Genomic DNA, 26,268 nt, shown 5'->3' with positions numbered 1-26,268 from the left:
CCTCCACGGATAAAAAGTGTTGGGCAGCAAACAGTTCATTCAAGGCTAACGCTCAAGCCGAACGCGCCGTCATGACTGACTGAGCTCGCATGGCCCGATCGCAGGCGAAATTGCCTGCGCTTCAATACGCTTGGACTTCGAGATCGGGTCAGTGAACTCCTGAGGAATGCTTGGCTTCTCGCTCGTCGGGCTGTTTATCGGATAGTATCTCGTGCCGTGGGCATATCGCTGGCTGCACCCTCGAAACCGTCAACTATTACCAGTAATAGCCACGGCACAAAAACGAAGCTGATAATAGTATTCCAGCACCCGACTGAACGATAAAATGCACGAGAACGACGACTACAGTATTTAGACGAAGGCCACAGATAATTCCACGTGAAGTAAACGAATACCAACGAATGAGATCTTGCAGATTCTTAGCTTTGCGACGAATCCTGTAGCCGAGGTGTTAGCAGTCGGCATCAAGCAGGCACCTCTTTTCCCAGTGCTTGGTGTAGTACGAGTTGATCAATCGCCCCTTGTCACGCCAGCTCACCCACTCCAAGCGCTCCGCATCTGATAGTCCTGGGAGTAGATCATTCTTCATATCGTGGTCCGTGTCAGCGTTGTGCAGCAAAACGTAGTCGGTCATTCGCTCGTAGCGAAGACGGAGGTGGCCCCGCACCACCGACATCTTCCGTGTCGGGTTGTTGCTGTAGACCGTTCTCTCACCAAACTGCATCTTCCTCTTGAGAGATCGACCCACGCCGTCTTGCTCGAAGCCACCTTCAGGCACTCCAGTGATATCTGCTAGCGTGTTGAGGATATCGTACTGCTCCGTGGCATCGTCGATCACCATGCCCGAGGCATTCCCCAGTCGTCCTTCAGCGATGATCGCACCCGCTACTCTGGTCGCCGAGACGTCGCGGTCTTCAGGGACGTCGTTGCCGAATTCGGGACCCTGTCCGTGATCTCCCGAGATGACGATGATGGTGTCGTTCAAGATCCCCTCTTTGGCCATGCGGTCGAGGAACTTGCCCATTTCCATATCGGCGAAGTAGCGCATTTCGAGGTAGTTCTTGATGTTGTCTGCGAACTCCTCGCCGTTGTAGAGTGCCGAGAAATCTGGTTTCTCGGCTTCATCGTACCATTTCGGACGCTGTTTGAAGTCGACGTGACTCGAGATGGTGTAATGATTGAGAAAGAGAGGCTTCTTCGGTTCTCCTCTGGCCACTCGTTCGGCTTGCTCCTTGGCTTTCTTCACCATCAAGTCGCCGAGAATCTGGAAACTCAAGTCGTCGTGCACTCCCCAGTCGAGGCCGCGGTGGTCCTCACCGCGCCATTGATCAGGTCTAATGCCCATTTCGTTCTCTGCGATTCTCATCATCTCGTTGCGACTCCAAACAGTGTCGAATCCGTGCGTAGGCAGGAAGGAATCCCAGCCGTCGTAGTCCGTTAAACACCCAGTCGTGAAGAACGTCTCGTAGCCTTTGGCAGAGTAAAGCTGCGGCAAACCAGCAAGCTTGGTTCTCTGTTGGCCTCCGGTCATACCGGACTTGGTCACGCTATCGTACGGGAGCTGAGCGAACATCAAGCTCTCCACGGATCGACTCGTTCGCCAACTCGACCAGAAGTTCCGGAGTGCGATGTTCCGCTTCGCCCACTTGTCGAAGTTGGGCGTGATCGTAATGTTGCTGCCCTTGAACAGATTCGATGGGTCTTTCTCCCCGACGAGGTAGTGCGAATCATGGTACCGGAACGCCTCCACCACGATGACCAAAACATTGGGCGGGTTCTTGGGGTTCACCTTGACATCGAACGCGAGATCACCCTTGAAGCCAGTGGTGCGTCGGTGAAGTGTGTCCTCTCCAAGTAGCGTGTGCTCCTCCGTCTTGTAGTCGATGAACGTCTCGACCCAGGGCAAAGTGACCTTCTTGACTGCCGGCGTAGGTGCCGGTGTGGGTGCTGCTGGTGTGGAAACTGGTGAAGAAATGTACCTCTGTGCTTTGATAGGCGTTGTCTCGTTTCGTCCGCTCTGCTGCGAAGCTCCATCTCCATTGTTGCTGGTGGATTCTTGTCCACTCGCGCGTGAGTTCGTGTTCGAATTCTTCAGCGAGCTTTCGTGGGTTTCTGCCGTGTTGAGGCCCTCCTGCTCCGAGCTGTCCCCCGAGCTGCTTACAGCCGCGCCCTCGACACTCTCCATCACCGTCTCGACGATCGTAGGAGCTGTGACTTGCACGTCCAGCGTCGGCTCTAACCCGTGCGCGAAGAGCTCGTTCAGCGTCGTGTTCAACGCCGAATACGCCACCAGCGGCTTGCTGGCGCAGCTGATGGCCACCACCACGACCGGGAAGAGCACGAGGCCCGCTAGCGCCACGAGGCCCTGCTTGAAGGACTGTTGACAGTCTCCCTTCCGCTTGGGGCTTCGACTTCTCGGCGACAGCGGCTTGGATCCGTTCTTGGTCTCATTTACACTCAGCGCCACGTACAGCAGCGAGTCCTCGGACGAAAGCAGCAGGTGCGTCGGGTTCCACGCCGACAGATCGGCCCACGCCGCCCACGTCCGCACGATGGCGAAGAACGTGGCGACAATGAGGAACTCGGTCACGCTGAGCATGGCCTCGCTGATCTCGGAACTGGACACGGCCACGGCCTTGGCGTGGTCCCGTTCGTTGATGGCCATGGCGACCAGGTCGAAGGTGAAGCGCATGCTGCGGAGCCGCACCAGCACCAGGTCGGCGACGAACGGCGCCACCATGGCGACAAACAGCAGCCAGGAGGCCGTGAACGTGGCGAATTTACTAGCAAGACGGCTGTCCTGATCGCTGTCGCGACCGGTACACTTGGCCACGAACCACTTGAGACTGTCGAAGGCCCACAACGCGCAGGCGAAGTACGTCGCGCAGACCAGGTCTTCCAGGACGCCCAGCCCCAAGGCCTTCAGCACCATCCCGGTCGTGTAGTCCTTGGCGCTCGCGTACATGAGCACCAGCGGCTTGAGCGTCGTGCACCGGTAGACGGAGAAGAGGAACAGCACGAACGCGTACACGAACGCCCACCCCAGCCAAGGGCGACTGCTAAGCCCGGTCAAGCACTGCAGCATACTACTTGCTCGCCCCTGCATATCGGGGCTCTTGGATGTCATCACTACTTGTAGATGGATAGATGGATGGGCGGCAATTGCTGTTCGTTCTCGAAGCGGAGACAAAGGTAGGTCAGGTCGTTCACCTTGGCGCCAAGCTGGCGATTGGCAAATAGGTCGTTGTCGGTGTCGTCCTGGTGCCGTGGAAGCTCGAAGCGAATCGAGAGCACGACGACGGCGCGAATAGAATGTGGGAACAGTTTTCGCTGTTTCGCGAGTGCCGTCGCATTCACTTGGCACCGCGGCGCGAGCTAACGATCGCGTACGCGTAGCCGACGCCATTGGTATCCCGTTGGTGGAACCTACCGCTCGTCTCTGCAGCCTCGGCCGGAGGAAGTGCTTGCTGTGATTCGGTGTTGGTTTGGCTGGGCTGGGGCGAGCCCTTGCTCATGCATTGACGAAGGTTTAGCTCCTTCAGACTCGAAAAGCGTAGTCGCATGTTCATTGCGGCAGCTTCCCAGATTGCAGCAGCGCAATCGTGGGCTTATGGATAGACGTGTCGTCTTCAACACGACGTGGTAGAAGAAGTGGGGACGCGTTTGGTTTGGAAGGGGAGCACCGCCGATTCGAAGCATTCGTCTCAGACGCGGAAGGCTCTAGCGGGGGCACATCGCGCACAACCCTTGTCATGGCCTTCGGGGTTGTACGTCGGGCTGCACTGCAGGAAGTGGCAGGTTGCAGTCTGACTCTCCCCCCTAGACGGGTAACCGCTGTTACTTGGTCGCAGCAACGCCAGCGTCGACACCATTTCACGGACCAGCTAATTCCATGCGACCTTACATTTGCGATTGCAACTTCCAGAGCTAAAGCTTTGAATTATGTATTTTGCGTTATCTAAGACTACTGAAGTTCTTCCTACCTAACACTCGGCCTCAAGCAGGCAGCTCCCTTCCCAGCGCTTCGTGTAGTACGAATTGATGCGGCGACCAGCATCGCGCCACGCGACCCACTCTTCCCGCTCGTCAGAGGTCAAGTCTGGCAGCAGGTCGTTCTTCATGTCGTGGTCCGTGTCTGCGTCATGAAGTAGCATTGAATTCGTAACTTTGTCGTAGCGAAGACGGAGGTGGCCCCGCACCACCGACATCTTCCGTGTCGGGTTGTTGCTGTAGACCGTTCTCTCACCAAACTGCATCTTCCTCTTGAGAGATCGACCCACGCCGTCTTGCTCGAAGCCACCTTCAGGCACTCCAGTGATATCTGCTAGCGTGTTGAGGATATCGTACTGCTCCGTGGCATCGTCGATCACCATGCCCGAGGCATTCCCCAGTCGTCCTTCAGCGATGATCGCACCCGCTACTCTGGTCGCCGAGACGTCGCGGTCTTCAGGAACATCGTTGCCGAATTCGGGACCCTGTCCGTGATCCCCCGAGATGACGATGATAGTGTCATTGAGAATGCCTTCCTTGGCCATGCGGTCGAGGAACTTGCCCATTTCCACGTCGGCAAAGTAGCGCATTTCGAGGTAGTTCTTGATGTTGTCTGCGAACTCCTCGCCCTCATACATGACAGAAAAGTCTGGCTTTTCGGATTCGTCGTACCATTTCGGACGCTGCTTGTAGTCCACGTGACTAGAGATGGTGTAGTGGTTGAGGTACAGCGGCTTCTTGGGTTCACCGCGTGCCACGCGGTCAGCCTGTTCCTTGGTCTTGTTGACCATTAGATCGCCGAGGATCTGGAAACTCAAGTCGTCGTGCACCCCCCAATTGAGAGCCCGGTGCTCCGCGCCGTCCCAGTCTTCGTGCTTGATGCCCAAATCGTTTTCAGCGATCACCTTCATCTCGTCACGACTCCAGACAGTGTCGAACCCGTGTGACGGGAGAAAAGTATCCCATTGATCGTAGCCGGTAAGGCAGCCCGTGGTGAAGAAAGTCTCGTAGCCCTTTGCGGTGAAGAGCTGCGGCAAACCAGCGAGCTTGGTTTCGCGTCTTCCTCCACTCATACCGGACTTCGTCACGCTATCGTAGGGAAGCTGGGCGAACTGAATGCTCTCCACGGATCGACTCGTTCGCCAACTCGACCAGAAATTGCGCAGCGCAATGCCTCGCTTCGCCCACTTGTCGAAGTTGGGCGTGATCGTGATGTTGCTGCCCTTGAACAGGTTGGATGGGTCTTTCTCCCCGACGAGGTAGTGCGAGTCGTGGAATCTGAAAGCCTCGACCACGATAACCAGAACGTTGGGAGGGTTTTCCCCGGTGACGTCGACGTCAAAGGCGAGATCGCCCTTAAAGCCGGTAGTTCGTCGGTAGAGTGTGTCGTTTCCGAACAGCTCGTGCTCCTCCGTCTTGTAGTCGATGAAAACTTCGACCCAAGGAAGACTGGTATCCTTAGCTGAAGGCGTGATCTGACGCACATGAGGCTGCAACGCGTGCTTGAACAGCTCGTTGAGTGTCGTGTTCAAGGCCGAGTAGGCGACGAGAGGTGTGCTCCCTCTACTGATGGCCACCACGACAACCGGGAACAGCACTAAACCGACAAGGGTGATAATGCCGCGCTTTAGGTACTGACGGTACTGATCCATTGGGTTGGAATCCATTGAATTGTCGTCGTCGTCTTCATCAACGGCCTTGAGCTTCCTCAGTTCAGGACTGTCGGCACCTTCGCGTATCTCGAGCTTCACGTACTGCGCTGTCTTCGCAGCGTTACGATGCTCGTCTTCGTCGTCTCCGCCTCGGATTTTATTGGTCTTCGCACGACTCGACAGTATGTTGCTTGGGTCCAGCTCTGAATCCTCCGTCGGGCTGCTGGAGTCCTGGCTGTCTTCCGAATCGTCCTGGTTCACCTTGGCACTGGGCCTATGCTTGTGTTTGACGCGAGTTGATCTCCCAGAGCAGAGAGAATAACGTGCTTGGGAGTCCACGAAAAGCAGCACCATCTGAGTAGGATTCCAGCTCGAGAGATCGGCCCAGGGAGCCCAGGTGCGCACAACGGCGAAGCCCGTAGCCACAACGACCAGCGCTACGGCGTTGAGAACTGCTTCAGCGATTTCCCCGTTCGATACCTCAAATGCGGTGGCGTTGTCCTTCTCGTCGATTGCCATCGTCACGATGTCGAACGTGAAGCGCATGTCTCGCAGACGCACGATGATCACATCGGCCACGAAGGGGATCGTCATGGCCAAGAAGAGCAGCCACGACGCCAAGAAAGTCACGAGTTTGCAGACAAGCTGGGAGATCCAAAGGCGCGCAAGTTGGGGGAGACACATCATGGTAGCGGCCTTGGCGGTGTCAAACGCCCAAAGAGCGCAGGCGAAGTACGTCGCACACACGAAATCTTCCAACAGCCCGAGAGTCAAAGCTCCGAGCACGACACCCGGAGTTCCATCCTTGACGCTGGCGTACATGGCGAACAGATCTTTAAGAGCCGTGCACCGGTAGATGAAGAAGACCAGGAGCACCAGACCATAGACAAAGGCCCACCCCGTCCACGGATACCCCCATTTACCAACCGTCTGCATCAGGACTTCCGGTTTGAGCCACCGCAAGATAGCGGGGGACTTGGGCCCATCTTGATCCTTGGACGGGTGGTCTTCGGCTGCATCCCCGGACACTGCGGTCGGAAAGCCGTAGCGAACCCCTTGCTGCCCCTTGTCGACGGAGTCCTGGCGGACCATCGCGATCGAGAGACTGCACGTCGAGACGGTGTAAACCGCAGGCGGTGTACGGGGGCCAGTAGTTTTGGGAGTGCAGGGGTCACCGGGGTGCTGGTGGTTGATCAACCGAGAGCAGAAAAACGCAGCGAATAACCCCCCCCCCCGTGGCGTTGGGTTCAGGTCAACTCGTGGAGTTTCGCAGGTCCCTCTGGCACTGCAGCTAGCAGCACCTCCGCCTTCGCATGAAGCTCTAAAGTACCTGCAGTTTCATGTTTTGAGCATACAAAGTTCCGAGGCGATCGCTTAACCATGAAATCAGGGGTTTCACCCAAATCGCAGAGGCTGTCGCCGTCGCATGGTATCACTCATGGTATCACTCACGCAGCTTGATCCCATCGTGCATGGATAGACTTCACCTGTAAAAGGAATATCAGTTGAAAAAGCGGTTGCTCATATTATGAGTAGCTATGAAGAACCTACAGCCTCCTCCCATTCAATAGAGACCCGATCTACGACATTTGAGTAAGCAAAAAAACACATAAACACAGGACTTCTAGCACCCCTTAGCACTCGGCAGCAAGCAAGCACTTCTTGTCCCAGCGCTTCGTATAGTAGGCATTGATACGGCGTCCGTTGTCGCGGTAGGTCCTCCAGTTCGCCTTGTCCCTCGCGCTGAGGGCTGGAAATTGGTCCGTCTTCATTTCGTGGTCGGTGTCTGCATTGTGCAGCAGCACGGAACTTGAGTAGCGATCATATCGCAGTCGCTCGTGGCCGCGAACCACCGACATCTTCCGGCTCGGGTTGTTGCTGTACACGATACGCTCACCAAACGTGATGTTGCGCTTAAGCGAGCGCCCAATGCCATCTTGCAAAAAACCATCCTCAGGAACGCCGGTGATGTCTGCCAGCGTGTTCAACATGTCGTACTGCTCCACAGCATCATCGATCATGAGCCCCGCATAGTCTCCCAGCCGGCCCTCAGCAATAATTGTTCCTGCAACACGCGTTGCCGAAATTTCTCTCGCCTCGGGAACATCCAGACCGTCCTCTGGGGCTTGGCCGTGGTCACCAACAACGACGACAATGGTGTCGTTGAGGATCCCCTCGTCGGACATGCGGTCCAAAAACTTCCCGAGCTGCATGTCGGTGAAGTACCGCATCTCGAGGTACGCCTGGACGTCATCTGCATACTCTAGTCCCTCATATAGTGCCGAGAAATTGGGCTTCTTGGTTTCCGCATACCACTTGGGTCGATCTCTGAACGGCGTGTGGCTGGAGATAGTGTAGTGGTTGATGAACAACGGCTTCTTGGCCTCGCCTTGAGCCACGCGCTCGCTCTGCTCCTTGGTCTTGTTGATGAGCAAGTCGCCAAGGATTTCAAAACTCAAGTCGTCGTGTACGCCCCAACCAAGAGCACGATGAGCGTCTCCATACCAGTCGTCCGACGAGATGTTGAGATATCCCTCAGCTAGCTGCATCATCTCATCTCGACTCCAGACGGTGTCGAAGCCATGAGAGGGCAGAAATTTGTTCCAGTCGTCGTAGTCGGTCTTGCAGCCCGTAGTGAAGAATGGCTCGTAGCCCTTTGCCTTGAAGAGCTGCGGCAGGCCGGCGAGCTCGACGTCTTTCTTGCCTCCAGTCATGCCCGAGTCGGCCACACTGTCGTAAGGGAGCTGTGCGAATAGCAAGCTCTCCACCGATCGACTCGTACGCCAACTTGACCACATATTCTTGAACGCCACGCCTCGTTTCGCCCATCGGTCGAAGTTGGGCGTGACGGTGATGTTGGTTCTCTTGAAGAGATTCGACGGGTCTTCTTCTCCGACGAGATAGTGCGAGTCGTGGAACCTGAAGGACTCGATCACAAGGAGCAGGACGTTGGGCGGGTTCTCCTCGGTGACATTCACGTCGAAGGCGAGATCTCCCTGGAACCCCAGAGTCCGTCGGTAGAGCGAGTCGTCTTTAAAGAGCGTGTACTTCTCCGTGGCCGAGTGGACGTACGTCCTAGCGTGATCGATGCTGCCGTCTGCAACGGATGGCGTGAAGCCCTGGGCTGTCACGTCAAAGCCGCGAATGAAGAGCTCGTTCAGCGTCGCGTTAAGCCCCGAGTACGCCACGAGAGACGAGCACGCGCGACTGGCAGCGAGGACGATGACCGGCAGCACAATGAGGCCGAGCACCAGCATGGCGAGCAACACACACAGGCGGAGAACCGTCACGCGTGAGATCGCCGACGTCGCGGAAGCTGCGGACTTGTCCGTGGTTGCATCACTATAGCTCACGTTGTTCGGCGACGTCGTGACCATGTACGACGTGGGGTCCCCCGCCTCGAGACTCGCTTCCTCCGAGTTCTCCTTCACCTTGTCGTGCGGGGTCTTAAGCAGATCACCCTTCAGCTCCTTCCCCGCAGCAACGCGAGCAGCTACAACGTCTGCCAGCGCGAACGCCGGGTTCCAGCGGGACAGATCGGCCCAGTCGGCCCACGCCCGCACGATGGCGAACAGCGTGGCCACCACCACCAGCCCCGCCACATTCACGTACGCCTCGTCGATCTCCGATTGCGAGATGGCAGCAGCACTGGCGTTGCTGCTCTCGTGGATGGCCATGGCCACCAACTCGAACGTGAAGCGCATGTCCCGCAGCCGCACGATGAGCAGGTCGGCCACAAACGGCGCCATCATGGCGACGAACAGCAGCCACGACACCAGGAACGTCGAGATACCGTTGCAGATTCGCAGCGCCAGCCGCTTGCGCTTCTCCGACATGTCCACGAAGCCGTCACCACCACACCCAAGGCGGTCACCGACCACCCGCTTGAAGCTGTCGAAGACCCACAACGCACACGCGAGGTACGTGGCGCAGACCAAGTCTTCCAGGAAGCCCAGCGCCAACGCGGCGGCCTCCACGCCGGACGTGCAGTCCGCATTGGAGCCGTACATGAGGATCAGCGGCTTGAGCCCGATGCACCGGTACACGAAGAAGGAGAGTAGCGGCACGGCGTAGACGAAGACCCAGCCGAGCCACGGCCGCCGCCACAGCGCCGCGTGCTGCACGCCATTGAGCATGGCCCCGAAAGGTCGAGATCCCCCGGATCGGGCGGGCTTGACGGTCTCCGCTAAGGGATTCGCCTGCTCGAGCTCGGCCATCTCAGTTTGTGATGTGTCCATAGTGGGCCTGGAATCGAATCGAGTAGTGGTGAGTCACTCCGTGCCTCGGACCAGGTCCTGAGGAAGGCGCCCGGACTTTCCGAGGCGACGCAGGAGACCAAGTCGCCTACTTTCTGGTCACATCTGACTGCCATCAAGGGTTAACTTCGTCGCGTTGCGCTCGAAGGCGCTACGCCCGACATGCTGCATGGCATCCAGCTAACAGCGTCTAGTCGCAGGCGTTACTGTCGACGAGAACCGTCTTTCGTTTTAGTTGTTTTAATTTTTTGCTGTCCGTAGAAACGCGTCAAAAGTGCGGGGCGGTTGAAGTTGCAGAGACTAAATGGTCTAGGTAACTAATCTGGGAGAAACCCCTGCGCGTCGTTCAGCTTTTACCGTTTTTTTTTTTTTTGAAGAGCGGTCTGGCAACGAGAAGCATTGAAGTTTTCAGCCGAATCGAGAGAAAAAAAAAACTTTTCTTCAGCGAGAACTTTGACTTGCTGGCTGTGCCCGCCACTTTGACACGCACGCTGCAGTCGTCGACAGGATTGGAGCTCGTGGTGACCCGACTTGCCTGAATTTGGCGGCACAAATGCTGCTGGTCAGCTCCAAGTGCCACCGCCCAATTAGACTGTCCGCGCGCTTGTTAATGCTTGAAGACGCCTTAATGGCCGGAAAGTATTTCATCGACCCAACGTGGTGGGTCGGAACATGCATCGGTGGCTGCTGCTGTGGGGTCATTGGGACACGCGATCCATTAATTAATCTCCGCCCGACTAAACAAAGCGCTCGCGATGACGACCGAAGTGGTGGTTCTCGATCCTTGCCGGTGGTCGATACCCCGCGGCGCCAGCGCTATTGCGGTCGATTGAGATATCGTTGTTTGTGGACGCGACCATGGATCGGGTGGGTGTTTGTCTACGCCGTCGTGCTCCTCTTCTACTTCATTTATCGGAGTGTGGCGCTTTCGGCTCTCATTGCGATGTACGGAAAAGAAGAGGATCACACGTTTGGCGTGAAGATCGCAGTACTAAGTCTCGGCTTCATGGAAGACCTCGTGTGTGCGATCTATCTTGCCTTCGCGCTGTGGCTCGTTGATGCCGTGCAGCAAAGTTACGCCTTGGACGTTGACGCAGCGGATCCGACGAATACAACAAAACTCAAACAGATTGCGTCTCTACTTTTTGTTTTCCTACTGGCGTGGATATCTTGCGTATTTACTGTGGGCCCTTTTGTCGCCGATTTATTGCTCGTGCGTCTACGAGTAGTGCGCTTTACGTTCCAGTTGCTGGCTTCGAACGAGAAAAATAGTGCTGTAGGTGCGATGACAAGTGATGAGATGAAGCAACTCTACGTCATGGTGGTTTTCACGAGTATTGTAGGCATTGCATTCGCTGCGATCCGCACATGTGCACCATGGGCCAAGCTCACACAGTGGAACCCAGCTCACGCTATTACTACTGTCGTTACATCACGATCACGCTTTCAGAAAAGCAATAAACGAGTTCGAGCCATGTCGACCAAAGCTAGCTCAGATGGCGATGCGGTAACGATGAGATTGATGAGGTTATGCTGGAACTTGACAGTACGAGCAGAAATTCTGGCTCGAACAGCCCCAGGAACCTAAGTTTTTGCGACCTCGTGGTTGCAGACGCGAATACGCCGACCTCCTGGGAGACACCTCAAGTCAAACGAACTCGTCTACGTGTGTGGCATGAGATATCTGTATTTCTACTTGTTATCATCATCTTGCCGGTCATCGTGGTTGCGGTGAGCAGCGCGAGCCCGTTGTCAGTAGCGTACGCCGCACGCTAAACGAGCTTTTTGCTCATGTGTTAGGTGATACCCCTCAAAGTTTGTACCCGTTGACACGAATGGATAAACTCCGTGGGTCGAGGCTTGCATCCACTCAACCACAGAGTTCCCCGACAAGATAACGAGGATCGTGAAACCTGAAAGACTTGACCACAATAAGCAAGACGTTTGGAGGGTTATCGTCACTGACAGTGACGTCGAAGGCGAGGTCTCCTTGGAAGCCTTTTGTTCGTCGGTAGAGCGAGTCATCTTCGAAAAGAGTACGATGATTGGAATTCCTTTCTCCAAACCCATGGATTTGATACGGTGTGGAGCCGTGATGAGATGATGAAGCTTGCAGAGAGCGACTTGAATATATCTCCAGATGACTGGTACGGGGAGAAGCAGCGAGGTCTTTACGGGGGCGTGCACGATGACCTTAGTTTTCAACTTCTTGGAGATCTTCTTGTCAATAAAACGAAGGAGCAGGGCACCCGAATTGCCCAAGGCAAGGATAAAACGCCGTTGTTTCTGACACACTACACAATCTCGAGCCATATTCCGTTCCAAGAACGTCCCAAATGGTACGCTGATTCAGAGAAACCCGATTTCTCCCAGCTCTACGAAGGCAACGAGTATTAATACACAGAGCTCATCAAAAACTACCTGGAAATGCGCTACTTTACCGACATGGAGCTGGGCATGTTTATGGACCGAATGGACAGTGAAAGAATCCTTAATGACAGTATCATTATCATCTGTGGTGACCACGGTCAAGCACCTGAACTCGGATATGATAAGCCTGAAGCTAGGGATTTGTCTGCAACTCGAGTCGCTGGAGCTCTCGTTGCCGAGGGAAGACTGGGGAAATATGCTGGGTTGCGGCTAGAAGATGCTGCTGAGCAGTACGACATCTTAAATACTTTAGCTGACATCACCGGTGTTCCTGACGAGGGTTTTTTGCAGGACGGGGTCGGACGATCGCTAAAGCGGAACGTTGCTTTTGGCGAACGCGTCAAGTTTAGCAACAACCCGACTATGAAGATGTCGTTGGTCAGAGGGAACCAACGCCTACGCTACGATCGCCACTCGAGTGACGTTCTACTTTACAATTGTCGCACGGATCACGATATGCGAGACGACTTATTTCCAAGTCTCACGACCGAGGCGCAAGATGAGTGGCTAGCATGGCTAAACTCCGATTCACGTACTACATGAATCGATGGGATAAAAAAAAAGAAGTCTCCTATCACCTGAATGCTGAGCAAATTGAAATTCACCGTGTACCCACAACATTGTTAGCACCATTAAATTCAATTTGTTCACCTTTGCTAATTCCTTGCAAATGTAAAGTGGGGCTGTGGCGCATTTTCCTGCTCCAGTGTCGTACAGAGCATCCACAAGACCACAAAGCACCTGCAAGAACCATAAAATAAAATGAGTTGGTGAGGATAACGAATTCTCACCACACCGTCGTTGTAGCCGTGTCAGCTTACCTGAAAAATGTGACGCAGATTCAATTTGGTTTTCGCCGTCTCGCATAGCTATCCATTGGCACAGGACAGCTCCAGCGGTGTCTCCGAGGCTCCAGAGATCGCGAGGTACATTTGACCAGCTACAACGACGAACGATACCATCTCCACAAGGAGAATCGTGCGAATCGTCGCAGCGTGGCAGTCTTAAGGTCGTCGAGCCACGAACCGCGGCCCTATTATCACTGGAACCCCGTCTTCATTGTCACTGAGCACGATGTTGAAGGAATGGTTCGCTACTGTTCGCTCCAGATCGGTCTGCATCTCCATTCTCTTCAGTCGTTTAGACGACTCAGCATGTGCAGTCTAAAGAGCAAACTGATGATGCCAAGAGTGCAGGCGCTACCTACGAGCTCCTCGTAGATCAAGCTGGCGGACTGGAAGCTCTTGAACGCGAACAACACCAAATCTTTTGCCGACAGACGATCACGACCGCTATACGCTCAGGTGAGTCAGACCTTCCGTGATCACTACGCCCTAAGATGCTGCGAGTGCTCCGTTAGTGCTTTACGTTTCTGTTTTTGACAATGACAGCAGAGCTACGTACTAAACAGAGTAGAGTGACGCGGTGCAAGTGTCCAAGAGCAGTCCAACGAACGGGGGGGGGGGGACGCATGGATGCAGCTGCCAAGATCGATTCCTCGCACGGCGACCGTACTGGACGCGTACACGCAGAAGAGCAAGTTGTTCTGCTGAAGCGGAGAGTCATCGTGCCTAACCGTACATGAAGACGCTGACCGCGAGACACGCAGCGCCAACGAAGAAGTACAATTCTGGTACGCGCTCGTGTCGTTGGATGCCAACGTTTGAAGTACCTGGCTGCAGTCTGCGCGCGTCCGATGCCGCGCGTGGCGTCGGTGACATCCCACACCACTGAACGAGAACTGGCCCGGCAACGGGCGGATCCAGTGTACCAGGACACAAAGGAGGACACAAAGGTGACGAGACTGGCCCTGTGTCCTGTGTGTGCTATCCAGATCGTACCTGGTGGACCTGAGACCGTCACCCGGCATCAATTGATCATCCTGGTCAACCCTGCCACTACGAACTCCCACCTTGCCATCCAGTCAAACGTGCATTGTTCAGTGGTACAGTAACTTCCGATTGGTCCAGGAGCTGCTGGTCATGCACGTTGAAAGGCTCCTTTTGTTGGTGTGTAGTCTGCCCCCGGTAGATCTCGTGACTGTGGATCTTTGGCATGAACCTCAAGCGTATTGCAGATCTCGAGATTTCAGAGGCTGCACGTATTCATAGCGAGGTGGTAGCAACGCCGCGTCCGACCAAAGTTGTTTCGCTATGACTAGACCTGCTAGACTCATGCATGCTTGAGATTTAAGCCACGAACCTGGCTTGTGGCAGCTCTGAGCATGACTTGCGGTTGGTAACATGTTCTACGATAGTAGCATGACTGTTTGATAGGAAATTATGAGTTACTATCCGTTGTAGACGATTCGTCAAAATACTACCCCTAAGGTTAGCTACTATTAGTAGTTACAGATTAGCTATTTCTAATCGACTCCACAAACATACTCTACTTCTAAATAATAAGCTCTCCTGTGCCAAACTCAATGGTTCTTGAAACGACCTGGAAACTCAGCTTAGTTCGCATGTTGCTAGAACTTGTTTGGACATTAGTTCATCGAGTTAGCCACTGCTGTATAGGTGCAAAACAAATAAGCGAATATAGTAACACCCCAAAGTATGTGTTACTTCTATCTAAATACAACAGATATTTACTGTGTGCATATTACTATCATGTACTAAAAAATAGTATTACAATTGGTTGACGACGCGACGACGCGATTACGCCTGGTGGACGCTAGGTGAAACTGCCACTGAACAGGTGAGCCACTGAATCAGTGGCTCACTCAGCGCTGACCCCGCAGAGTTTCTGCCAGAGCACTGCTCTGAGAGCAAGCGAGACTCGGATCGATTGACGAGCGGGAAACGCACGAAGTTCCTTGTCCAGACTTCTCACGACGGGGTACAATGGGTGTTCACATCAGCGCACTGTGATCACCACGACGGGGTACAATGGGTGTTCACATCAGCGCACTGTGATCACCACGCCGCTCTGGACATGTTGGGCCTCTCATGCGTGAGCAACTCTGCGCTACACAGTGGAAAACCTGAGTCGTAGAGAAGAGTTGAGTGCAATGGTGTAGCCACAGCGGGTGAACCCTTGCGATAATGTACCCGAAGTGTTTTGCAGGAGACACTCCTGTCTCAATGAGTCAAAGCTGGCATGATGCCTCGGCTCATAATCCTCCAATTGGTCCAGCACAGCGCCCGCGCCCACGAGTCGGAGGTCACACCTTCGTGTGTGTACAACACTGTAGTACACTGTCGCCATCCACGTTGCTCTTTCGCACCGCTTCAAAATCCAGAACTCCATAACGCCCTGGTTTCCCGGGAATCCGGTACACAGGCGAAAATCAGGGATCCGCGTCCAATAATCACGCTGAAGCGAATGCGTACTATCAGCTGTGCATGCAGCGCAGCATGCTCTTATGCCCTCAGCTGAGCATTTCCCGGTTCAGAGGGTTGGCCACCACGTGGCTGCTGTGATCAACGCTCGCAATATCTATGACCAGCCGGCCCTAAGGCGTTTAACTGTAGGCGCTGATTAAAATTAACTGCATGTCAAGCTGAAAGGCCTGCTTGGTCTCGCGCTGCCGGAGGAGAACCACGTCGGTCATTCTCATCCAAATGCAGGCCTCGCCGCAACTCGCTGCCTTCCGCCAGTGGCAGAGGAGGGGACCGCCACCGTCTCATGACCCACGCGCCATCCGCCATCAACGTTTACGACACTTTGACCGCGGCCCGTTTGCACCCTTCGACGCGACAGCTGGACGTGTCGTCGCCATCGCATGCAAACGCCAAGTGATCCCGAACAGCAAATCCACCAGCCCAGTCAGTCTCGAATTTGCGCGTCCCAAGGATGAACAACAACATGGCTACACGCACACGAACACGACCTCGTCGGCCGTGGCGCGGCTGGGCCTTGGTCTACTTGGTCGTCCTGCTCTTCTTCTCGCTCTACCGCGCGTCCACACTGACGAGCCTCATCACCATGTACGGCACGCCCAGCGACTGCACGCTGGACGTGGAGCTCGGCGCAATGCTGCTCGGCGCAATGCAGGACTTGGTCTGCGCCACGTACCTCTGCGCGGCGCTGTGGGTCGTCGACCGCTGGCTGCTGCAGCGTCGCCAACGCCTCAGCGGAGCTCGTGACGGTGGCAATGACGGTGACGCTGTCGACGTTGACGTCGAGGGCGTCCAGAAGCCCGTTGACCTGCGTCAGCGCCGACAGCAGCGTGTCTCCGCCCTCGTGCGGTTCCTGGCGTCTCTGACACTCTTCACGCTCATGGCCGTGCCCTTCGTGGCCGACCTGCTGCTCGTGCGCATCCGAGACATGCGCTTCCACTTCGACCTGGTCAAGATGGCCATCCACGAGTCCAGCAGCGCCGGCGCCGCCGAGATCTCGCGCGCCGAGGTCCACCAGGCCTACGTGAGCGCCACGCTGGCGGCGGCCACGGCCATGCTCTTCGCGGCGCTGCGGGCGGCCAACGACTGGGCCGATCTCACCCGCTGGAGCCCCACGGCTGCCGTGGTGGCCGCTGTCGAGCGCTGCGTGCACCGGAAGCTCAACGAGGAGAAGGACAAGAGTCTCGAGGACGGCGTGGGGGAGACCGTGGAGTTTCTGGGCTCCACGCTGCGCGGTGACAAGCCGCCGGCCGACGAGAAGGAGGCGGGCGTCGTGGCCGTCAAACCGCAGCAGAACGAGGTCAACTGCTGCAGCGGCCGCGTCGGAGCGGTCGTGCCGGTGCTGGCGCTGGTGCTGCTGCCCGCGCTCGTGCTGGCCGTGAGTCAGAACAGCTCGGCGCTCGTGGCCTACGCGGGGCTCAACGCCACGCTGAACGAGCTGTTCACGCAGGCGCTGTTCGTCACGGCGCAGGGGTTCCTGCCGCTCATCGCGAACGGCAGCATCGCCTCGGCGAAGACGTTCATCCACACGGCAACGGAGGACTTCGAGCTGTTCCAGGACGACTCGCTGTTCCGACGCACCACGGGCTTTCACGGCCCCCTGGCGTTTGACGTTGAGGTGGAGAACGAGAATCCGCCCAACGTGCTGCTTGTCGTGGTCGAGTCGTTCCGGTTCCACGACTCGCACTACCTCGTCGGCGAGGAGGACCCGTCCAACTTGTTCAGGGGCAGCAACATCACCGTCACCCCGAACTTCGACAAGTGGGCCAAGCGAGGCGTGGCGTTCACCAATATGTGGTCGAGCTGGAGGACCAGCCGCTCCGTCGAGAGTTTGCTGTTCGCGCAGGTCCCGTACGATAGCGTGGCGGACTCGGGTATGACGGGAGGCAAGAAGAACTACAAGCTCGACGGCCTGCCGCAGTTCTTCAAGGCGAAGGGGTACGAGCCGTTCTTCACGACAGGTTGCAAGACCGACTACGACGACTGGGACACGTTCCTTCCTTCCCACGGCTTCGATACCGTGTGGGGGCGGGACGAGATGATCAAGTTGGCGGAGAGCGACCTGGGTATCACGCACGACCAGTGGTTCGGCAAGGAGCATCGCGAGCTCTACTGGGGTGTGCACGACGACATCAGCTTCCAGCTTCTCGGCGACCTGGTGGTGAACAAGACCAAGGAGCAAAGCGAACGCATGGCGAAGGGAGAAGCGAAGAAGCCGCTTTTCCTCACGCATTACACAATCTCCAGTCACGTGTCGTACGAAGAGCGCCCGACATGGTACGCTGAATCGAAGAAGCCCGATTTCTCGGCGCTGTATGACGGCGTGGAGTACGCGGACAGCATCAAGAACTACGTGGAGATGCGCTATTTCTCGGACATGGAGTTTGGAAAGTTCATGGACCGCATGTCGGCTGCAGGGATTCTGAACGATACCATCGTCGTTGTCGTGGGCGACCACGGACAAGCTCCCGAAGCTGGAAATTATATCCCGGAGGCGCGTGACGTGTCCGTGCATCATGTAGCGGGCGCGCTCGTTGCCGAGGGCCGACTTGGTGACGCCGTGGGGATGAAGATCGAGGACGCGACGGAGCAGTACGACATCCTCAACACACTAGCAGACATTGTTGGCGTACCGGAGGAAGGGTTCCTGCAGGACGGTGTGGGTCGATCACTGAAGCGTCAGGCCAAGTTCGGCGAGCGGGTGGTGTACAGCAACAACCCGAGCCGTAAGATGTCAGTCGTCCGTGGAACTGAGCGACTGCGCTACGATCGCGCTGCAAGGTCTGTACTTCTGCACGACGCCAAAGCTGACCACGACATGCATGTTGACTTGTTCCCGGACCTCACACCGGAAGAGCAGGCGCAGTGGTTGAAGTGGCGTGACAATGGCCGCCAACTCACCGAGTATTACACGAAGCGATGGGACAAGAGGTGCTTGTTCGCAGGGAAATGCTGAGCAGCACCGCAAACGTCGAAGCACATGTAGTAGTATTCATTAACAGCAGCCGATCAAATTATAATCGTTGTCGAGATTTCCGGGTTAGAGCGGTTGAGTGCACCGCTACCGTGTTCCACCGCACACGCGGAGCTCATGCTCCTGGAGGCACTTGCCATCGCAGCGGCCAATAGTCGAGTCCAACTCAAAGTTGCTCAAGTGGCAGGCATCAGTGAGTAGAACGTTGTTCTTGCGGATGCTCGGCAGTAGCCGAACGGCCTGCTCGTGAACTGGCTGGAGCAGAGGTAGTCGTGCTAGCGTAAGTCTCCGGGGACTCGGTGAGGCTCCGAAGAGCGAGCACAGCTCGACAACAGCTCGCTGCTCCGGTCCAGTAGGAATTGTGACGACTGAGGTATGCTGCTGAACTAGACGAAAGTTCCTGAAGGATACGAGGATAGAATACGAGAAGTTCTTGAAACCGACCATCCAGTCGTCGACTTCGCACATGTTGAGTCGATTTGACGCCTCCCGTATGTTTTGTCCGGTTAGGTCCGACCAGTGGCCATTGCAGGAATGGTGCACTGGGGCACAGTGTTCGTGACGGTGACGGCGGCGGGCTTCCTGCTGGGACGGCGCGAGCTGCCCAAGATCGGGCGCTTCGTGGGGCTCTACAGCGGCCGCTCCGTGGGCGCCATCCTGCGCGCCAAGAAGGAGTTCTTCGACGCCACCAAGGACAACGACCTGGTCAAGGTGCGGCCACCCCCGAGTAGTCATTTTCCCCTTACCCGTAGATCGATTACTAATTTTCACTGGTAATGTCCAGCTACAACGAGAGTTTCAACGAGGCATCGAGGAGCTCAACGAGATCCGCTCCGAACTCACGAGCGTCGGCAGCATGCGGCGCCCCCTGCAGCCCACGGGCGTCGCTGGGTCGCCCCCCAGAGGTGCCACCTTCGACCACTCCGCCGCCGCGAACACCTCTGGTCATACTACGGATGCGGCAACCGTAGCAGCGGTGCAACAAGCGCAGACTGCGGGCCGCTCGAGTGTCTCGCTGGCATCTGCTGCCGCGTACGAGATGCAGGACGGCGTGAGACGCAGTGCTGAGGCCAGTCTGGCCATGGCCGAGCTGAAGTTGGCGGAGCAGGGCAAGTTTGCCCCCAGGGTAGAGAGTCAGGAGGGCGGCGCCGACTACGTGTCTGCCAGCATCATGGACAGCCTGCTGCTGGACCAGCAGAAGTCCAACAAGGCAGCGACGTAGCGCGGCGATAAAAAAAGAAGAAAAAAAAAACTCGTAACAGAACTGTTGGGCAAGTTCTTCGGTTATCTTTGTTTTAGTGCCACTTGACGGAACCCGGAGATGTTGTCCTCTTCATCGAGCTGCTTCTCCTCGTGCAATTGACTAACGCATATACCATCTTCCATGGTGTTGAGTCTCCCGGAGAATATTGGTTGTACACAACTATCTACTGAATGGACCGATCCTTACTGGTTTGCGGGTGTTAAGGCCTGCTTGATATCGCACTTCGTTGTCTTTCAATAACTGTTGCTGTACTTAAGTATAATTTTTGCAAAACTACCTGGTAATCTTACAAATCTACTAGATAATATTAACATCGGTGTCAATAATCGTGTTTTAAGAGTTAGTCTGTACAAACTGATCAAAAGCTATTGCACACTCGCTGATTCCTGCTAACCGAGCTACGATCTTTTTATTTTTTTTTAATGTTTTATGCCTCTCGCTGATCTATCGAATTCAAAGTGCGCTGATAGTTGTTTGATTTCAAATCGCGAGAGCTGTTGTGTATTGCTTCGAAGTAATAGTTCTTCATTTTCCCTAGTGTTGGCCACAGATACTACACTTGAAAAGATTGCAAGTGTTATTTATATCCTTGCTGTGATCGCTTGAAATCGGTCAATATTTACTATAACGATATCGCTACGTAGACATCTTCCGAAAGATTATCCCGAAGATAATCAAGACAAATGTGCATCGGGATGAGGGCAGCAAAGGCATTTTATCGTTGCTGTGCTGCTTTCTGAATTACCGTGGATACCGTTGCTCAATGACAAACATGACTGTAGTATGTGGGTGGTACAACTTCGCACCGCAAGGGCAATGTTGCCTAGTTAGTGTAGCTTAAAGGTTACTTAATGCAGTTGCGGTGACAAACTCGTCTGTAGGGGCAAGCACAGTTCTTACGAACTGCAAATTTTCTCACGTAACTTCCGTTCAAAACCGCTAATTTATTATTTTTTTTATGTTTCAGAGATCCTATATTTATGTTATGTTAAAACTATAGAGTCCTGAATTTTCTGTGCCGCTAATTTAGAGATGTGCTTCGTGAGGTTAATAAATATAGAGCTGCCTACCTCATCCGCCAAAACGAGCTCAAGAAATGATCTTCCCCTTGCCAAAGCATAGCCAAGAGGTGCTTCAAAGAGCTTCGCTAGCGACAGTTTGTCTTTGCCTACGATTTTGGCGCCTGAAACTCTCTCAAGTGTGGTCGAATTTGCACATCAGCTACCGAGGAGGGCAGTACTCCGTTGAACGTCTCCTTGCTCTCGATGAGTACACGCGAACGGCGTCACTTTTCCGAGTTCTTTTTACCATCACGGCACTGTTTCTCCCTTTAGAAGTTTTTATCATCTGCCAGGAGTCCGTTCCTCTCCAAGACCCTGTCCTGGGATGGCGGGGCAACTACGGCTTCTGGATCCGAGCTACGATTGTCTCCGGTGCTGTCTTCTACACTATCATGGTCCAAGCCAAGTATTTTCTCAAGTCATTTATCATATCCAGGAGTCAACAACTCTTGCTAATATCCTGTGGCACCGCCGTTCAAATGGTAGCGACTATGGCAGTCGCAGCATACGTGTGGTTTCCGATCCCATTTATGCCCCTTACAATGATACCCGTGCTCTATGGCGTCTCAATTGCAGCAAGTTTCTTAATTACTGGGGTTAGTGTTATCCGCGCAGTCCTTGCGGATAGGGAGCGGCTCGTGTGCTTCGGAGGCTTCATAGCTACCCAACAGATCACTACACTCATCTATCCAGCATATCAAGTGCTGTTCCATGCTGTTAATAACACCAACTACGAGCTCCTAGTGATTTTCCTACTTCCAGTTATTAAACTCGTGATCAAAAATCTAGCACTGCGATTCGTGGTTCACATGGAGGACATGATGCCGGAGGCGGTCATCTTCACTGTGGATTTCTACAACGCAGTTTACATGGCCACAAGTATGGAAAACACAAACTCGACTTTGTCAGTCTTTATTATCGTTCTTGTCGACATTGCACGATCCGCAACAATGCTATATTGTTTCTACCGTCGCACTGCAACAACTATGGCGAGGTTGAGTGAAGCCGCGAAAGTGATGGGCATCGTGGGTAATGTACTCGGTGGAGCCTCCCGTCTTTGCAAACATGAAGGCAGCTTCAAGATGCAGAGTCGCCAGCGGATACAAATTCGGTCGTGTCTTTCACATAATATTTCATTAGAACTCCGAGATCTTCTCGACCAGCTAGAACGGTTGTCTCGTATCGAGTCCAGCAGAAAGTATTCTGCTTATGTCAACCGGGTGGAGGTTAGCGAGTTGACCATATTCGCCAAAGCGGGCCTCGTAGATAAACCAGCTACGTGGGTGGATCGATATAACCTAAACGTCATTTTTCCAGCCCCAACGTACGATTCGAGAAGCAAAACGGACTCAAAACGGCAGTCCCGCTCTCAATTCGATAGCAAGAGCGCGACGCCACACGTAAATATCCTCCGAGAGGCCCTGGAAGTGCTGTTCACAACCGAGTGTCTTATTCTCAGCACCGTAATCGACGCTTTCGTCCCTCTATGTTATGGCATCTACTTGCTCGTGCTGGTTCACCTCCAGAGCGCCAAATATCATACGGAGCTGGCGGGGGCCACCACAGCTACAATTGGAGACGTGGTCGGCCCCATCTTCGTGTTCTCACTGGTGGAGTCTATCGCGCTTGTGCTGCTCGTTGCGTTGATATATCGCAACCTCGGGTTCAGTGCACTGCATCACTTGGCATTCGTACTGGAGACGCAAAGAGAGCTCTTCCAGAGCAAGTTGGTAGCGTGCTCCACCATGGTTCTGGCATTACGCGTGGTGCACTTTGGTACGTAGTGATGGAATATACAGGGAGGAGCGTGGGCTACACTAACAGGTTCGCTTGTATGTGTGAAGGGGTCGACTTCACGTTCAAGTTTGCCTGGCTTTCAGAGAAATAAGGTCGCGAGAGCCATTTCGAACACAGCAGAGCCCACTGTACGCCGACTATGCGGACACCAAGCTCCCTCGCAGCGTTCGGTTGTGCTGCTCGACGCCACCTACGAATTTAGTCGCTACCACCTTTGCAGTTCCATGACCACAAACGCCCAAGGTGTCTGCTATCCAGTTGCTTCGACAACCTGAGCTCGCACATGTACCCGTGCTTGATGACACGACTCGATTTCGAGTCTTCGATCTGCTGTCATTCTCCAATTTACTCGACTGCAACCACTGTGAACACTGCGTCGACCACGATTCTGCTCCAGGCGCAGGTTTGCCCTCCACCAGCCACGATGGTGTCGTCTTCGTCTGCGGCGTTGAGTGTCGAACCGCCAGCAATGGACGAGAAGTTCTCGGCCCTCGACTCTCGCTATGACCTCAAGTCTGGCCGCTGGCGGCGACCTCGCGAGTTGCTGCTTGACTTGCAGTACGCCAACTTCTGGTCGCATCGGTGGCTCGGCTGGGCCTTCGTCTACGTTGCAGTGCTGCTCTTCTTCTTCATCTACCGCTGCGTGGGGCTGTCGGCACTCGTCGAAATGTACGGCACCGACGGTGACGAGACCGCGGCGGTAGAGCTAGGGGCGCTCGCTCTGGGTCTGCTGGAAGACTCGATCTGCGCCACGTACCTCGTCGTGGCGCTCTGGTTCATCGACCTCGTGCTGCTCCGCACACTCGGCACGTCGTCCGACAGCATGACGGTGCAGATCTTCATCAAGTGGAAGCGACAGCGCATCGTGCGTCGCGCGGTGACGTTCTCGACCTCGTGGCTGCTGTTCGTGGCGACTGCGGCGCCATTCGTGGCCGACATGTTGCTGGTGCGACTGCGTAGCATGCGCTTCACCTTCGAGGTCGTGGCCATGGCTATCCACGACAGCGACATGGTGGGCAGTGTGGCCATCTCCAGCTCGGAATTTGACGAGGCGTACTTCACGGGGGCAGTTCTCCTCCTCGTGGCGACGCTCTTCGCTTCAATACGCACGTGGGCGTCGTGGGCGGACCTCACGCGCTGGAATCCGACCCACGCACTGCTTCGAGTCGTCGACGGCATCCGCAGTCGCTTCAAAACGGAAGACGACGAATTGTGGACGCCTAAGGAGGAACAGGAACATGCCCCCTCCTCCTCTTCTTCTAACGACAGCTACGACGAGGTGAACGAGATGCTGCTGGAGAACGGTAGAGTTATGCAGTATACGAACACTGTCACGCCCAAGCGAGTGAGCTGCAGCGTCGCGGTGGCTGTCCACGTGGACGATCTCAGTCAAGTATCTTTACCAAGCGACGCAAGTGACCACCACGAGACCATGTGCGAGCGTGTAGTGCATTGGTTTCAAAGCGTTGACTGGCTGCGTCGCGTGCTGCAGCTCGTTGTGGCGCTGTTCGCTATCGTGCTCATGCCCATGATCGTGTTGGCGATAAGTCAGGCGTCGTCACCTTTGGTGGCGAATGTGGCGATGGACACCACCATTAACGAGCTGTTCACCCGAGCGTTGAAGGTCACCGAGACCGGATTCGTGCCGGTAGTCACCGACGGAACCATCCACAGAGCTTCGACGTACATTCACGCTACAGAGGAGTACACGTTGACGACGGGGGACTCACTCTACCGGCGAACGCACGGATTCAATGGAGACTTGGCGTTCGACGTCAAAGTGAACGACAGCGACCCACCCAATGTGGTGGTCATCGCAGTCGAGTCCTTCCGGTTCCACGACTCGCACTACTTGGTCGGCGAAGAAGACCCGTCCAACCTCTTCAAGGGCTGGAATGGCACGGTCGTGCCCAACTTCGACAAGTGGGCGAGGCGCGGCGTTGCATTCCCGAACCTCTGGTCTAGTTGGAAGACCAGTCGGTCGCTAGCGAGTCTGCTGTTCGCTCAGATCCCGTACGACTCGGTGCAGATAACGGACACGACGGGGGGCAGGACGGACGTCGAGCTCGCGGGGATGCCCCAGCTTTTTAAGCAAAAGGGGTACGAGACGTTCTTCACGACGGGCACGTGGACAGCATACGACGACTGGAACGAGTTCCTCCCTGCTCATGGATTTGATGCGCTCTGGGATCAAACAGAGATGATGGCGCTGGGCGAGAGCGACTTGGGTATATCGTCTGACGACTGGAAAGGTGCTGCGGGCCGAGCGTTCCAATGGGGTGTGCATGACGATGTGAGTTTCGAGATCCTGGGCGACCTGCTGATCAACAAGACGAACGACCAAGCGGATCGAATGGCTGCAGGTGAGGACAAGCAGCCGCTGTTCTTGACGCACTACACGATCTCGAGCCACGTGGACTACAAAGCTCGCCCCGAATGGTACGCCGAGGAGGATAAACCTGACTTCTCAGCTCTCTACGACGGCGAAGAGTACGCCGACAACATCCAGAACTACCTCGAGATGAGGTACTTCACGGACATGGAGCTCGGGAAATTCATGGATCGGATGGAGGCTGCAGGAGTTCTGAACGAGACCATCGTTCTCATCGTCGGAGACCATGGCCAAGCTCCTGAATTCGGTAATGATACTCCTGAGAAGCGCGACGTGTCTTGCACTCATGTGGCTGGCGCTCTTATCGCCGAAGGTCGGCTGGGCGACTATGTCGGACTGAGAATCGAGGATGCGGCGGAGCAGTACGACATGCTCAACACTTTGGCCGATGTCTCTGGGGTTCCGAGCGAAGGATTCCTACAGGATGGCGTCGGTCGCTCCCTCAAACGCAGCGTCGCCTTCGGGGAGCGCGTGGTGTTCAGCAACAACCCAGCTGTCAAGAATTCAATTGTTCGGGGCCATGAGCGTCTGCGGTACGATCGAAGTACCAGCTCCGTTTTGCTGCACAACGCTTACACAGACCACGACATGCGGCACGACCTGTTCCCTACTCTTCCAACCGAGGAGAAAACCCAGTGGCGTGCATGGCAAGATCAGGGGCGTGAGGTCACGGCGTACTACAAGAAGCGATGGGAGGGGAAGTGTCTGCTCGCTGCAGCGTGTTGATTGTTGACAACTAAACCAGTGGAACAAAGTGACGAACTAAGGTGTCCTGAAAATATAAGAAATAGCAAATGTGATGTTCTAGTGCACATATATCCTTCATGTCCAATAAATTCTCCAAGCTTTACCATGGAGCATAAAAGTAAAACACATTCGATGTACGCCAACTTGACTCTTGAAAGCCTCCGGAAGTTTTACGCACAAGCTACTAGATTAACTGAGAATTCCCAGGTGGAAATGGGCGGTTTCCTGAGTTAATTTGAGGGAAGGCTATTTTTCCGAGATAAGAAGGCGGAAGCGACCAACTCGTCCTCCATAGCCAAGCGCAAGACCTGGTCCGCTAGCTCTACGTAGTGTAGCTGCAGTCATTTCCAGATTTTCAACT

General features: G+C 55.0%; 7 protein-coding genes across 7 annotated transcripts; 3 read left to right on the top strand and 4 right to left on the bottom strand.

Annotated features, from left to right (window-relative positions):
* Positions 1-451: 451 nt before the first annotated feature.
* IUM83_09104 (sulfatase-like protein) lies at positions 452-3,106 on the bottom strand (the record flags this gene model as incomplete). The annotated part of the gene is made up of 1 exon (XM_067933524.1): positions 452-3,106. The coding sequence occupies one exon, from the start codon at positions 3,104-3,106 to the stop codon at positions 452-454; it is 2,655 nt and encodes an 884-aa protein (XP_067799953.1).
* Positions 3,107-3,983: 877 nt separating this feature from the next.
* Positions 3,984-6,734, bottom strand: IUM83_09103 (sulfatase-like protein; the record flags this gene model as incomplete). Its single annotated transcript, XM_067933523.1, has 1 exon — positions 3,984-6,734. One exon carries the CDS (start codon positions 6,732-6,734, stop codon positions 3,984-3,986), a length of 2,751 nt encoding a protein of 916 aa, XP_067799895.1.
* A 542-nt stretch (positions 6,735-7,276) lies between these two features.
* Positions 7,277-9,859, bottom strand: IUM83_09102 (sulfatase-like protein; the record flags this gene model as incomplete). Its single annotated transcript, XM_067933522.1, has 1 exon — positions 7,277-9,859. One exon carries the CDS (start codon positions 9,857-9,859, stop codon positions 7,277-7,279), a length of 2,583 nt encoding a protein of 860 aa, XP_067800001.1.
* A 2,950-nt stretch (positions 9,860-12,809) lies between these two features.
* On the bottom strand, positions 12,810-14,554 carry IUM83_09101 (uncharacterized protein; the record flags this gene model as incomplete). The annotated part of the gene is made up of 4 exons (XM_067933521.1): positions 12,810-12,863; positions 12,980-13,069; positions 13,150-13,197; positions 14,531-14,554. The coding sequence occupies 4 exons, from the start codon at positions 14,552-14,554 to the stop codon at positions 12,810-12,812; spliced, it is 216 nt and encodes a 71-aa protein (XP_067799894.1).
* A 1,572-nt stretch (positions 14,555-16,126) lies between these two features.
* IUM83_09100 (sulfatase-like protein) lies at positions 16,127-18,628 on the top strand (the record flags this gene model as incomplete). Its single annotated transcript, XM_067933520.1, has 1 exon — positions 16,127-18,628. One exon carries the CDS (start codon positions 16,127-16,129, stop codon positions 18,626-18,628), a length of 2,502 nt encoding a protein of 833 aa, XP_067799893.1.
* A 552-nt stretch (positions 18,629-19,180) lies between these two features.
* IUM83_09099 (sulfatase-like protein) lies at positions 19,181-19,868 on the top strand (the record flags this gene model as incomplete). Its single annotated transcript, XM_067933519.1, has 2 exons — positions 19,181-19,357; positions 19,431-19,868. 2 exons carry the CDS (start codon positions 19,181-19,183, stop codon positions 19,866-19,868), a joined length of 615 nt encoding a protein of 204 aa, XP_067799980.1.
* A 3,324-nt stretch (positions 19,869-23,192) lies between these two features.
* IUM83_09098 (sulfatase-like protein) lies at positions 23,193-25,886 on the top strand (the record flags this gene model as incomplete). The annotated part of the gene is made up of 1 exon (XM_067933518.1): positions 23,193-25,886. One exon carries the CDS (start codon positions 23,193-23,195, stop codon positions 25,884-25,886), a length of 2,694 nt encoding a protein of 897 aa, XP_067799979.1.
* Positions 25,887-26,268: the final 382 nt, after the last annotated feature.

Source organism: Phytophthora cinnamomi, assembly GCF_018691715.1.
Source record: "Phytophthora cinnamomi strain GKB4 chromosome Unknown Contig3, whole genome shotgun sequence".
In the NCBI taxonomy this organism is placed as follows: Eukaryota; Oomycota; class Peronosporomycetes; order Peronosporales; family Peronosporaceae; genus Phytophthora; species Phytophthora cinnamomi.
The sequence above is the reverse complement of the archived record's forward strand: the minus strand, read 5'-3'. Positions and strand labels throughout refer to the sequence as shown.